The sequence below is a fragment of the Rhodnius prolixus genome, unplaced genomic scaffold, assembly GCF_049639745.1.
Source record: "Rhodnius prolixus isolate KJV_2025 unplaced genomic scaffold, Rpr scaffold_4, whole genome shotgun sequence".
Classification (NCBI taxonomy): Eukaryota; Metazoa; Arthropoda; class Insecta; order Hemiptera; family Reduviidae; genus Rhodnius; species Rhodnius prolixus.
Genome location: NW_027411614.1, coordinates 46,333,108 through 46,345,552, shown reverse-complemented (window position 1 = coordinate 46,345,552; position 12,445 = coordinate 46,333,108). Strand labels below are relative to the sequence as shown.

General features: G+C 32.4%; 2 protein-coding genes across 2 annotated transcripts; one reads left to right on the top strand and one right to left on the bottom strand.

The window, feature by feature from the left end:
* Window positions 1–1,368: 1,368 nt before the first annotated feature.
* LOC141455580 (2',5'-phosphodiesterase 12) lies at window positions 1,369–5,314 on the bottom strand. Its single transcript, XM_074130725.1, has 8 exons — window positions 4,488–5,314; window positions 4,268–4,407; window positions 4,000–4,162; window positions 3,446–3,578; window positions 3,128–3,283; window positions 2,522–2,642; window positions 1,621–1,772; window positions 1,369–1,547 (listed from the first exon to the last, which is right to left on the bottom strand). Exons 1-8 carry the CDS (start codon window positions 5,312–5,314, stop codon window positions 1,425–1,427), a joined length of 1,815 nt encoding a protein of 604 aa, XP_073986826.1. The 3' UTR covers window positions 1,369–1,424.
* A 219-nt stretch (window positions 5,315–5,533) lies between these two features.
* LOC141455584 (serine/threonine-protein phosphatase 2A activator-like) lies at window positions 5,534–11,346 on the top strand. Its single transcript, XM_074130735.1, has 8 exons — window positions 5,534–5,675; window positions 5,754–5,863; window positions 5,942–6,145; window positions 6,267–6,484; window positions 7,742–7,866; window positions 7,957–8,057; window positions 8,691–8,798; window positions 10,418–11,346. The coding sequence occupies exons 1-8, from the start codon at window positions 5,663–5,665 to the stop codon at window positions 10,550–10,552; spliced, it is 1,014 nt and encodes a 337-aa protein (XP_073986836.1). The 5' UTR covers window positions 5,534–5,662; the 3' UTR covers window positions 10,553–11,346.
* The last annotated feature ends 1,099 nt before the right edge of the window (window positions 11,347–12,445 follow it).

The following is a 12,445-nucleotide window of genomic DNA, read 5'->3' as shown; positions in this document are numbered from 1 at the left end:
AGTATAATTGCTGTTCTCATAAAATATTCACTTCACATTTCTAATCTTGGAAACGGCAGAGTACGTCCCTGCACGACCGAAAAGATGCTCAAAATGTAGCCCATCTTTTTAATGTAGGAAAATGTTTCTCATCATTATTGTCATTTTATAAGTTAGGAAATCAATTGCTAGCTTTATTAAAAGGCAATAATAATTTCTTTAATAATGTTTTAATTTAATAATTAAATAATATTATAATAATATATTTTTTATTAAAATTAAACATTTTAAGCCTTTTAGTTTCTTTGTCTCAAACGACCTTAAATTCAAACTTAGTATTTTAGCTGAAGAAGCTAAAATAAGAAGCTACATACAGCTCGATATCAGAATTTGTTAATTAAGGTAATGTTAAGATAGTAAGGGCCTCTGACGGTCAGTTGTTTCATTTTTTTTTTTTTATATAAATAAAGGTTTATCATTATTATTAAGATAGATAGGGCATTTTTACTGTAGCAAGAGCGGATTACAAAATGCAACTCAAAACGAAGAAGGAAAAGAGATCAAACTCAATTTGTGTGAGGGAAAGAAAGCTGCAAATTGGTATTTGACCTGGATGGAACAGAAAGAATAGGTAACTCAGGAGGGATCAAACTTGACAGCAACTCGCTAGAGGAAATGCCGTATAAGTCATTTCTGTGTAACTTGTTGAGATACTTATCTGGTCCACGAGCTGGCAGAGTCTAAAAGTGGCTCTCCAGCTCAAAAAGGCGCAGCACACCAGCTCTAACTGGCAGGTTTTATCTAATCTTCGGCTCATCTGATACCATCCCTAAGCCCTATTGCTCCCTCAACAGTACTTAATTATTATCGTTAACCTCACTAAACGAGGCCTGATACGTCATTAACTAGACCTAAAAATCTAATAAAGCGTCGATGAAAGAGAAAACTTTAAGATATCTGCTGAATAATTTACAAATACATTACTATTAAGGTTAGCAGCTTACTTCATTTCAGGCTTATCACTTAAATAATCGTTAAGAAAACCTAAAATAGTTCAAGCTGAGAGCCATCTTTCATTATTAAAAAATAAATCTAACGAACTCCTAATTTTAATTTACGAAATTGCTTGAACTGACGCTCTCATTTGCTAAATTTTTAAAAGAAGCTTTTTTTTTTTTCAGTCAAATGAAATGTTGGGTTTAGCGGAAAACCTACAACGGGAACAGTGGTAGAGAGTCTCCCCTTATTCGGCCTGTACAATAAAACCACGTACTCGTAGCTACTCTTCTACAATTTGACACGACTTTAGATGGCTTCTTTTCAAGTTTCACTTGTCTCCTTGCGAAGTAAATGGAAACCACCATAATATAATTTAAAAAAAGAAGACAATTCGAGATATAAGCAGCAAATTTATTTCCTTTTAAATGACATAATTATAAAAATATTCAGTCACTATTTTCACATTTCCACTCGAAATCTGCAATAAGAGCAATATGATCTGAGGGAAATGTTATGCTAGGTATAGCCACATTTGCTTTCAACGTTTCTTCATCAGGAAAAGGGACCACCTAAACAAAGAAATCATTATTTAAAAAATAAAACTAATAAATCAATAAATAAATAATTTACTGTAATACTTACTTGAAGTACATTCAGTTTATCTTTTTGATAATATATGTAATCTAAACATGCGGAAAAGCCAGCTGTGAAATTTGTAAACTGTGGAGTTCCACAAGCACTATCTATTGAAAAAGGATGCTTTAACTCAAGATCTTCAACTTCTTCACCTTCTTCTATGAATAATAATTGGATAAAATTAATAAATTAAAGACATTTTTACAACAATAAGCTAACTAAACTTTAATTAATAACAAAAATAATTAGACGAAAGGCGAGGCCCGCAAAGAAACCAGATCAGATTTCAGAAAACAAGGCTAATGATAGACTGAAGACAATCTACTGTGGAAGCTGGCTTTCTCAGAGAATGAAATGAAATAAAGAATCAAGAAAAGCAGTTGACTAAAGACAAAAGGCTGAAGGTACGGTCAGATGAGCCACATTAAATAGCCTACCAAAGTTTTTTAGCCTTTCGATCGAATATGCATAAGAACGCCAATGTCTCTGAAGATGCGGTTATTCCACTTCTACTGTAGAAAAGAGCAAGTTTTAAAGGATGCATTGGAAACGCGATCATTAAAAACTTGAGAACAATTATTTCACATTATAGTTTACATAATTGCATCTACTTTTTAATTTCATAATAAAAATAACTAACTATTTAATCATAATGTTGGAAATATAAAGCTTACTAAAATATTTGTAATCGAAAAATATCCACGTGAGAGCCTAGTTTTTCTCAGATTGATGCATTACTTCTTTCAAAGAAATCACTAAGAATTTTATTTTTTAAAAATGTGCCTCTTAAACATCAAATTTTTATGGATAAATATTAACTTTCATAATTTGCATAAAACCAGTACGAAAACTAAATTGCCCACTATCACAGAAATCAAAGTGAAATCTAATAATAAATCTTAAATACTTGATTTCCAATCTATGATATCTGCAGGAACATGATTTGTAGTCATCAAACGATATATTCCACTGTCCGGTGTACTGTTGAAATCGCCACACATTATGAATGTCAGAGTGTCTTTAGGATACTAAAAAATAAAAAAATAATGGTTATTGCTTTAATAAAAGAACATGTTTTTTTACAAATTATATGTCAAACCAGTGTTAATACTGCGGATTTTAATTATATTATTTTTGGGAAAAGAATATATAAGCTAAAAAAGGGAGCATGATTCCAAGATTCAGCCTGTTTTGAAAATATTTTCCAAAAAAGAGCTTGTAACAAGAATATTTGTTTCAAATTTCAATGATTTTTTTTATGCGATCCTGCTACTGATTTTCATTTTTTTCAAATGTCTTCCCAAACGATTCGGGCCGAGTATCTCTCTAACCTCCTCTCCCAGTACCCCATAAACTCTTTATGTCCCATCAGGCAACGAAAGGGTTTCCTGGCTAGAAGGCCTAACAAAATCCACTTTCCTTAGGAGGTGTTGTGTTCAATAATATCACATTCCATGGGAACGTATATTTTAAAGCATTTATTATACAAAGTAATAAAATAATAATTTCTCACCTTTATCCTTAAATTTTTTAAAATATTTTCTAGATATGCTAATATCATTCCAGCTTGCAAAAGCCTTATATGATCTGCGTCAGGATGAAAAAATAAATGGGTATTTCCGACGATAATCTTTCTCGTAGAGTCCCATAATGATTCTAGAATCACTACCTTAAAAAAACAAAAAAATTGTCCTGAATATCGTATTTATTTAACAAAAAAATATGAATGCAAACACACCCACACTATCACGCAAGAATGACCTCTGCGGGGTAAGAGAAACTTACCAACACCAAATTTTATCTTAAAATTTAAGACATTGAAATACTTTACTTGTAAAACGGTGGTCCTTTCTTTGAAACGTTCACTCAAATTTTTGTTTTTCTTTATTTTGTTCCAAATATTTCTGTAAATGAGATTAACATCAACTTCTTCTCCCAGTTCCGATTTCATTGTTTCAACTAACCTGGGGAAAAAATGAAAAATAAAATGCTGAATACTTCTGGGCAGTAATTCCAGTAATTTCAAACAGGATGCCCCATAATTTGAGGTCAGCAGCTGAACGCATTTTGAATAAAAATAATTAATGAATATGCTTTCTAACTGCATTACAAGCAATAAAAAATCTTATGGGTCCTCAGAGAACCCTCTGAGGTCTGAACCATTCAAATTGTTCAAAAATGAAGTAGAAGTTCCCCTTGTCTTTCCATGAAAAGAAACATATCGCATTGTTAACATAAACTAGCTACTATCTAGAATATCCTGCTCAGTTAATTCCATTAAAATTACAACAGGAAGGTGTCATTAAATAAGCAGTGCACCTTGAAAATCGGATATTACTAGATATTTATAGATATTTTTATATTTTAATTACCCACTCACTTCACCTGAATTTACGGGTGGAAAAAAAAGTAGCAACGCCTTCTGCAACACTCGCTCCCTTTCTTGTGAGCACACCTTGCATGTCCTTTAGAAGTAAAACGTCTTGTAATTCGTTATCAAACACTTTACAATCCACTTCTTGAAGGCACACTATGTCGGCATTGTAACCTGGTAACAATATTTTATAAATAAGAGAATATTAATATAATACTAGTTCCAAAAAAAGAAAAAAAACTTGCACAATGTATGATTTAAAGAGTAATTAATAATTACCTACAATTTCTTGCAGATACAACTGTTTACGATAATCTAAAGAGAGGGCATATGGAGCACAATATGGAAAAAGCTCAGTTTTGGCTACATCAGTTTCAGCATAAAGATCAGCCAATATATTGTAAGAAACGACTCTAAATCTGCAAGAAAAAAAAAAGAATCTTTTCTTTAAATAAAACGAACACTATTTCCTAATTTTAAATTAAATCAATCAGATTACCTTTCCAGAGGTAGAATTTCCTTTGTAAACAACTGCCTTTCTTGAAAGGGACACAATCCAGGGCCGGCCTCAACTTTTCCACTTGTTTCAACCGTTGATTCTGGACCAAAGGTAGTTCCATTGCCTGGTACACAGCAAAGTTTCAACTTGTGGTCTATTTCATCATTTGATGGAATATACACTAATCCGGTACCAACTTCAATCCAATCATTACTTGAACTACGTTGCCTATACCAAGTTAATTTACTTTTGTATTTATTACCAAATTTTATATCTATAATGGGATATACAGGAAAGCCAGCCATTATTGACGATGGTAATGCTAATTTTACAATCCATGGAGAATTCACTGTCACATCGTACTCTGTGTCCGACACCTTAAGAGTCATTTTATTTACATCATACACATCACTAAAAAATACCTGTTCACAAATTTCATCAGGAGATATTTCTAATGTGTCACAAAAAACTTTAACACAAATATCTCCTTCAAAATTGTTTACTGTTTCAGGTGAAGATTTCTTTTTTCTTTTTACTTTATTCAGAACCACTTTTTCAACGTTTGTCTTTATTCTGCCTAGAAAATCTTCTAGTTTTTCTGTTATCCTTCGATTAAAATTGAATTCTCTTTCAATATTCAGACTACTATTGTGCCAATTAAATGATGCCTGGAATTGTTCTGCATGATCTTCACGCCTTAAGTACACTTTGTTCCTTTTTATAGAATCCATTTGGAAAGTTGAAAAAGTCAATACACTACGAGGATTAATAGGTGAGGTGAAGGATTTAACTTTTATTCTACTAAGAACGTGTTTGTAAAAAACCATAACTTACTTGCCTTTTAAAATAAAACTGGTAATGAACGTCTAAGTGATCCTAGCAGCATTATTCATCTAACATACACAAAGTTATAAAATTAATTAATATTGAAGTTGCATTGATTATTTAGCCAATTCAGGGTAAAGGCAAACCAACAGAAATTACCTATCGTGTAAACATAACCTGCCTCACTCGAGAAGTGGCTCAGTTATGAAGGTTGCAGCTTCAGATAACATTCAAATTACATCAGTTTTCAAAGTTATAACGCGAATAATCCTTTATTTGAGAACTCTAACGAACATAGTTTTCATAGTGAATAATTGAAATAGTTAAATAATTAATTTCATTGGACAAAAATGGTTTCTTTCTGTGAGTTCTATTAAATCTACTTCTATGGTTTTTCACGAAAGCACAGTTGTTTGCTATGAATAATTTGCATTTTTTTAGTTACGGATTTTACCCATGTTATATCTGATGACCATGAATTTGCTGTTCCAAAAAAAGCCGTATTGACTATTCAAGATATGTCAAATTGGCTCAAGTCTGAAGCATATTTTGTAAGTTATTATCTGTACAAGAACCTTTGTTTTATTATTAATGAAAATAAATATATATTCAATTTTTCTTTTTTATAGGAATATTTTGGATTTATAACAGCTATGAATGAGGAAATCAAAGGTAAAACTTGTAGAGGGCAATATCCAAAATCACCAGCTGTGGAAGGAGTTTTAGCACTTCTTACTACATTTAAAGGATGGGTGACAGATATTCCGCCTATAGAACAACCACAGAGGTTTGGTAACAAGGCATTTCGAACTTGGTATGATAGGTTAAAGAAGGTACTTTTAAAGTTCAGATTAAAAATTTTGTCAATTTAATTACAACTAAATATTATCACCGTTCATTCTCTTTGAAAAAGTTAGTGAAAGGAATTTTATGTGTTATTTATTTATTTTTTAGGAAATTGATGAACTATTACATTTTACATTAGCCGATCGTTATCATATCGCTCTTACTGAACTCAAGTATTATTTACAAGAAGGCTTTGGAAATGCAACTAGAATAGACTATGGCACCGGACATGAAATGTCCTTTTGCATGTTTTTGTGTGGATTGTTTAAAATTGGTGCATTTACTGAAGACGATAAATTAGCGGTTGTCTGTTATATTTTTCCAAGGTATTACTCATTTTATAATTGAGAAATAGTTTATCGAATTTAGCATTGGTTGCATTATTTGTAATAATGGGGTGTGAAAAAAAGTGGCTTTGAAAAAGTACATTATAAGGCCCACAATGTTCCACAGTAGCTAGCCGTTTTTCGACGAGCAGTTGTTTTTTCTGGCTATAACATTCCTGTAACTTTTAAAAGCAAAGACTTCTTGATCTCCAATTGAGGCTCCCACTAATTTGTTAAATCAACATCCCCATAGAAAATGAGCCATTGGTCGGAACAAATAATGAAATGATTGTGCTAGATCGAAGTTTTCGAAGTTAAATGCATTTTGGTGCAAATTAATCTGTTCAAGTTCCTGAATTTTTGTTGAAAATCAGTCGGTTTCTATATAAAAAAAAGAAGAAAGTATATCATCTTGTTAGAAGTGTAATCATCCTGTCTGAGGCCAAAGCTGCAGCACTGTGCCCAGAAGAGGTGGGGATTAGCAATTGACTCTAGGATAAATTCTTAAAGGATAATACTCTCGGATTCCAAAAATAAAAACATTTTTTCTTACAACTTTTTCTCTAGGGTTGGGCTGATTAGATCACTGCAATCTAGGTATTCGCATAATTCTGTTGATGTAACGATCACCGAATACGAATAAAATACGTTCGACCAGTTTCTTATTGAGCTAAGCTTTTGTTGGTGTCATCTCATGAAGAACCTAAGTAAGGCTGGAAACATAGTGGAGCGGCGATGATAGCGAAGAGCGAAGCGGCGAAATCAAACACAAGTCAACATATGGGACCGCGCATAGCGGCGAGCAAAGCGAAGATAGAGCAACTCTATCTATTTCTAGTTTTTGTTTTTGCCGCTTCGCTCTTCGCTATCATCGCCGCTTTGCTCGCCGCTCCACTATGTTTCCAGCCTAAGTGATCTTTATCTTTATAGATATAGTGAAGGTGCGATTTATAGTAGACTAGGACCTCCATGGTTAGGTCGGTGTCCAGATCATTCATGAACCTGCGTTTCCTCACGGGCTTTGGCAGTACCCAAATATGAGAAGTATTCGTGAAAATCTGTGAGGATAGGGTATTAAGCCTGAGATTTCCAGCGGATGTCCTTTAGATACGTTAAACTCTTATTAAACATAGGCACCTCAGACGCAGAGTAAGATCGGTGCTTTGTGTGTGTGTGTGTGTGTGTGTGTGTGTGTATTTAGGCGCGTCAACATCTAAGGTTATTGGTGCCTTAAATATTCTTAATTATTATTTTCAGGTATCTGGAAGTTGTCAGACAGTTACAAAGGGTGTATAACATGGAACCTGCTGGATCTAGGGGAGTTTGGGCTTTGGACGATTTCCAATTCATTCCATTTATCTGGGGGAGTGCTCAACTAATGGGTAAATATTCTCACAACAAAATAAAATTAATTAAGTGAAAGAATAATTTTTGTTATATATATTTTGGGAATATATTTCTTTAATTTTTAGACCATCCACAGCTGGACCCATCTCGATTCATGTTGCCAGAATATATCGATAAATATTCCAGTGATTACATGTTTCTTTCTTGCATTGAGTATATTTTAGAGGTAACTTTATAACAGTGAAATAATTTATTATTTTTGCTTCAATTTGTATAAAAACAAATAAAGCTTTCTCTACTTCAGTTCTCAGTATTGTAACTGACGAATTATTTAAGACAACATAGTGTCCCGCAAATATCTATATCAATGTTCTCTAAAAAGAGGTAATTTTAAGATCAATTGCCTTCTAGAATCTCCTTTAATTGACCACGTTCAAAGTTCTCGTAGTGAGAGCATCAGGAGAGTAATTGTTTTACATTGAGGTTTTTTAAAAAGCATTATTATATAGGTAATCAGAGGCTAAGTACTAACTGGGTACTCGGAATCCTTTGGTAATTTTTTCAGGATCTTCCAATATTCACTCATTGCATAGGCGCGTTCAGATTTAAGCTGGAAATGAGATTGTTATGAATACCGATAGCCAGGCCGCCATCAAAGCGCTCGAGTTATCAGCTTAAAAATGATTTCGGAATGCCATGGTAAACTTGATGTTGTGGACAGAGAAATATTTCAGAAAGAGAGACCAAAATGTTGATGTTTACTGCACTTTTTCTTTCTGTTCAAGAAAATTTAAATTATTCAACTATTAATCAGAATACAGAAAAGCAGTTATCTAAAGAAATTTCTTTATCATTACAGGTTAAAACTGGACCATTCGCTGAACATTCAAATCAGTTGTGGAATATCAGTGGAATATCGTCTTGGGAAAAAGTGAACTCTGGTCTTATAAAAATGTACAAAGGAGAGGTAAGAAAAGTTATTAGTAATCAAGACAGTGTTTTGCTTATTATTCTTCCTTAAATTTATTCATAAAATTAAGAAATTTCATGTGAACTCTGAAGAAAAATTGGCGCCTGGAGCAAACCAATAATTTTGCGCCCCTATTAGATATTCCATGATCCCATTCCATGAAACTACCACTTAATAATGAACTTACATACAGTGATGGCTGAGGTAAACTGGAAACTTCTAGGTAGGCCAGACAAAAATTTCAACTACGACTACCTGGGGTTTCAGGTTAATTTTTTTGTATTTTTACCTACTCTAAAGTAAGAGGGAGTATTATGGCTGTGACATGTTTTCGATATCCAGTTTGCAGATTGGTTTTTAGACCTTTGTTTCTTTGGTGAACACTTTTAACTTAATAATGAAAAATTCAAAGGTCTTTTTGTCGTTTGCCTACCCCAGGAAACCTGACAATCTAAACAGATAAAAACGAATTGGTTCTTAATTTGTTTTTAGTTTTCTTAAAAACTAATCTAGCAGAATTTTTCTTTGTAACTGATTGCAAGATGGCTGAGAGATACTCTTCAATTACAAAGTAGTGAATTGTTTCTTCAGGAAAAGATTAACTTGGTGGTTAGTGCATTGGATCTCAAGCAGAGATCTTACGCTTGAATCCAGTTGCCATCCTTAAAATTTACTGTTTCTAGAAGCTTCTTCACTTGTCCGTTGATGGGCAGTGTAGTCCATATCAAAACTGCTGATACAAAGCTGACAAAACAAGTTCTTTTGAGCTGATTTTATCGCCTCAGAAATTTGATGCCCAAAGCGGCCGAACCTTCTGTTCCCCCTTCGTTTGGCCCTGGTCGAACACTCTCGTGGTTTAATGCGAACGCGATTTGCATAATTAACTTTTATCGAAATTCAGAATGGGATACAAGAAAATTGTTGACGTCAATGTTGTGAAAGTTGATTGTAAAAAGTAGATAATAATGAAGGAATGTGGCGTCCCATCTCCAAAACCCCTGTAAAACCTCTCAGAGAAATAGTTTTAAAAAAAAGATTGGCTTAATTTATGATTTTGCCAAGTTTAAATTAAACTCTTTGCGACTGTTAGGAAAATTTCAGAAATCTTGAAAATGCTTCTGTGGACAGTCGCACTACGGTGAACTGATATACTTCCAACCAAGAGCTCTGCACTACAGAGTACGGTGTCATTTCTTGCTGTATCTGCCCTGGTATTCCCCTCAAGTTATTGCGGCACAGACCCAACATGTTTTGTCAGTGGATACTGGAGGTAAACATGGTATCGGGTACCGTGGGCTTATGTCACCAGTTATTTTCCCAGCTCACTGTGTAAAGTCACTCTGCGATCTAGGAGTACAGTTGTAATGTGCAATAGAAAAAAAAAGAATCCGATTTCACAAACAAAAGCTATTGGAAAACAACTTCTAAATTAAACACTTAAACAGAACAGAATCTTTCAAATTTACAAATTCTTTCATTTAAGCTTTCCATAACATGACTAACTTTCAGGAGCCTCAATTTTTCATTTAAGACCCGCAAAATGTAGAAACTGACCCGTCGGAATATATTCGTACATTTATTTTTTTTAAAACTAATTTATGATTGTCTCTCCATAGGTATTAAGCAAGTTTCCAGTCATCCAACATGTCCTGTTTGGAACTGTATTTTCAATAAAGGAAGCCGATCAACAAGATCCCAACCGAAAAGGAAGTAGAGTATCTGATTTGGCAGGTGCAAGTCACGCCCCATAATGTTTTCAAATTTCTTAACTTATGTAAATCATCGTTATTTATTTAAACTTTACAGCTTCCTCGTTTATTTGTTCTTGATGTTTGTGATAAAAAAAAAATCGACAAATTACATCTGTTCTAGTGCAATTTGGAAACTATTATAATTAAAGATAGAAAAAAGGACGTTTATTTTCGTTATTTTCTTTTTAGTTTTTAAGTGGTAAGAATAAACAACTTTTAATTTCATGTTTTATAAAATTGAGATGGTTTAGTCTATTTTTTGTCTTATTAGAAAAAACTATACATTTATTGTAATAAGTTTATAATTTAAAGTTTTAAAAAATAGAAAAATCAAAGATTATCGATAATTTTATTTAGAAGAAATTTATAAAATAAGATAATGAACCGTTCTAAAATTAAAAAAGAAAAGAAAAAAAAATCCGTTCGTTCTAATCGATCATATTTTTTTTTTTTTTTTTTAAAGTTGATAAAAGCTTATTTTTCAAAGACAGTGATATTGAAGTAAAAATCCGAAATATTGATGTGAAGGCATTTTAATCAATACTACACGTTCTAAACCCTGATTCGATGAGAATTTGTTGTATTTCGCCCATTACTTCTGTCGGTTTTTTCGTAAACCGATAGAGAAACATGAACATTCTAATTAGAAGAATGAATGAAGCATACAAAAATTTGGTTCAGAAAAATATTTTCGTGTAAATTATAATTTTCATTAGGTTTTAGTAATAAATCGTAAGCAGATACCACCTATCTGTAAGATAAATATGTTTCAATACAAACATGATTTCACCTTATCTTCTTGGTTTTATTGTAATAGTATTTCCTTTAGAAATAAAAAGACGAGAAGCGTATCAAGATTATCTATTTGGCTCAGTAAAGGTTACTTTATTGTCATCAAAATGTAATAAAACAGTTGGGGGTTTGATGGATAGGTTCCGATTTGCTAGATTTTATCCGTCATTATAAACTTGTTTTCCTTATTTCTAAACCTTTTTCGGATTTTCAACCATCATCAGAGATTGGTTTACTGTAAAACAAGAATGCTACAATGGATGGAATCAACGACAGAAATTCTTTTAGGGTACACTTTAGAGGATGTGTTGCTCTTTTTGGTTGGGTTTTTTTTCTCCGACCTTGAAATATTACCTTGAGCATATGAAATTTATAGAAGATTGAGTAGCCATTTACTGTAAAGATCCTTTCTGACCAACATGAGGATTTAATTAAAAAAGAAGTAGTCTATATACATATTTTATTAATTTGCAGTTTTTAAAAGTATACATAAAAATAATTCTAATCTTTTAAGTTTGGAATGCGAGTGCTACTTTATAATAATGACAAAGATGAAAAACAAAATGATTTCTAAAATTATGTACATACATAGCTTTTTAACTACTATTGTTGTAAATCAAGTTTTAAATTTGTAAATTTAAAGGTAAATAAATAACCAAGGTAGCCTTAAATAACTTGTTTAAATGATATATGTTGGAAGAAGTGAAAATTCGCTATGAAGTTTATATGTTTTATAGATCGTCATGAATTTGGATTGTTCAAAACTTCCTGAAGAAATTCTATGTTCCAATCAACAAGATACACTTGCTAATTGAGAACCATAAAGAAATGTTATCGTACTATTGGAATTAATGGAGAATATTCAGTGACAGAACGGTAATTCAAAATATTTACTAAAAAGATTTTTTTATAAAACAAAATACTTATGGAAGATAGTAATTAATACTACTATAAGTAATTTAATTCAATTTTATCCCAATATAAGGACATTCTGTATCTTATTAGAGCTTGCCTTACATTATGTACGATTCAGGCTATTTCTTCTTGTTCTCTAGGCCCATGAGTACATTTGAAAGTTTAATGTTTGCCTTTCAGAATTGG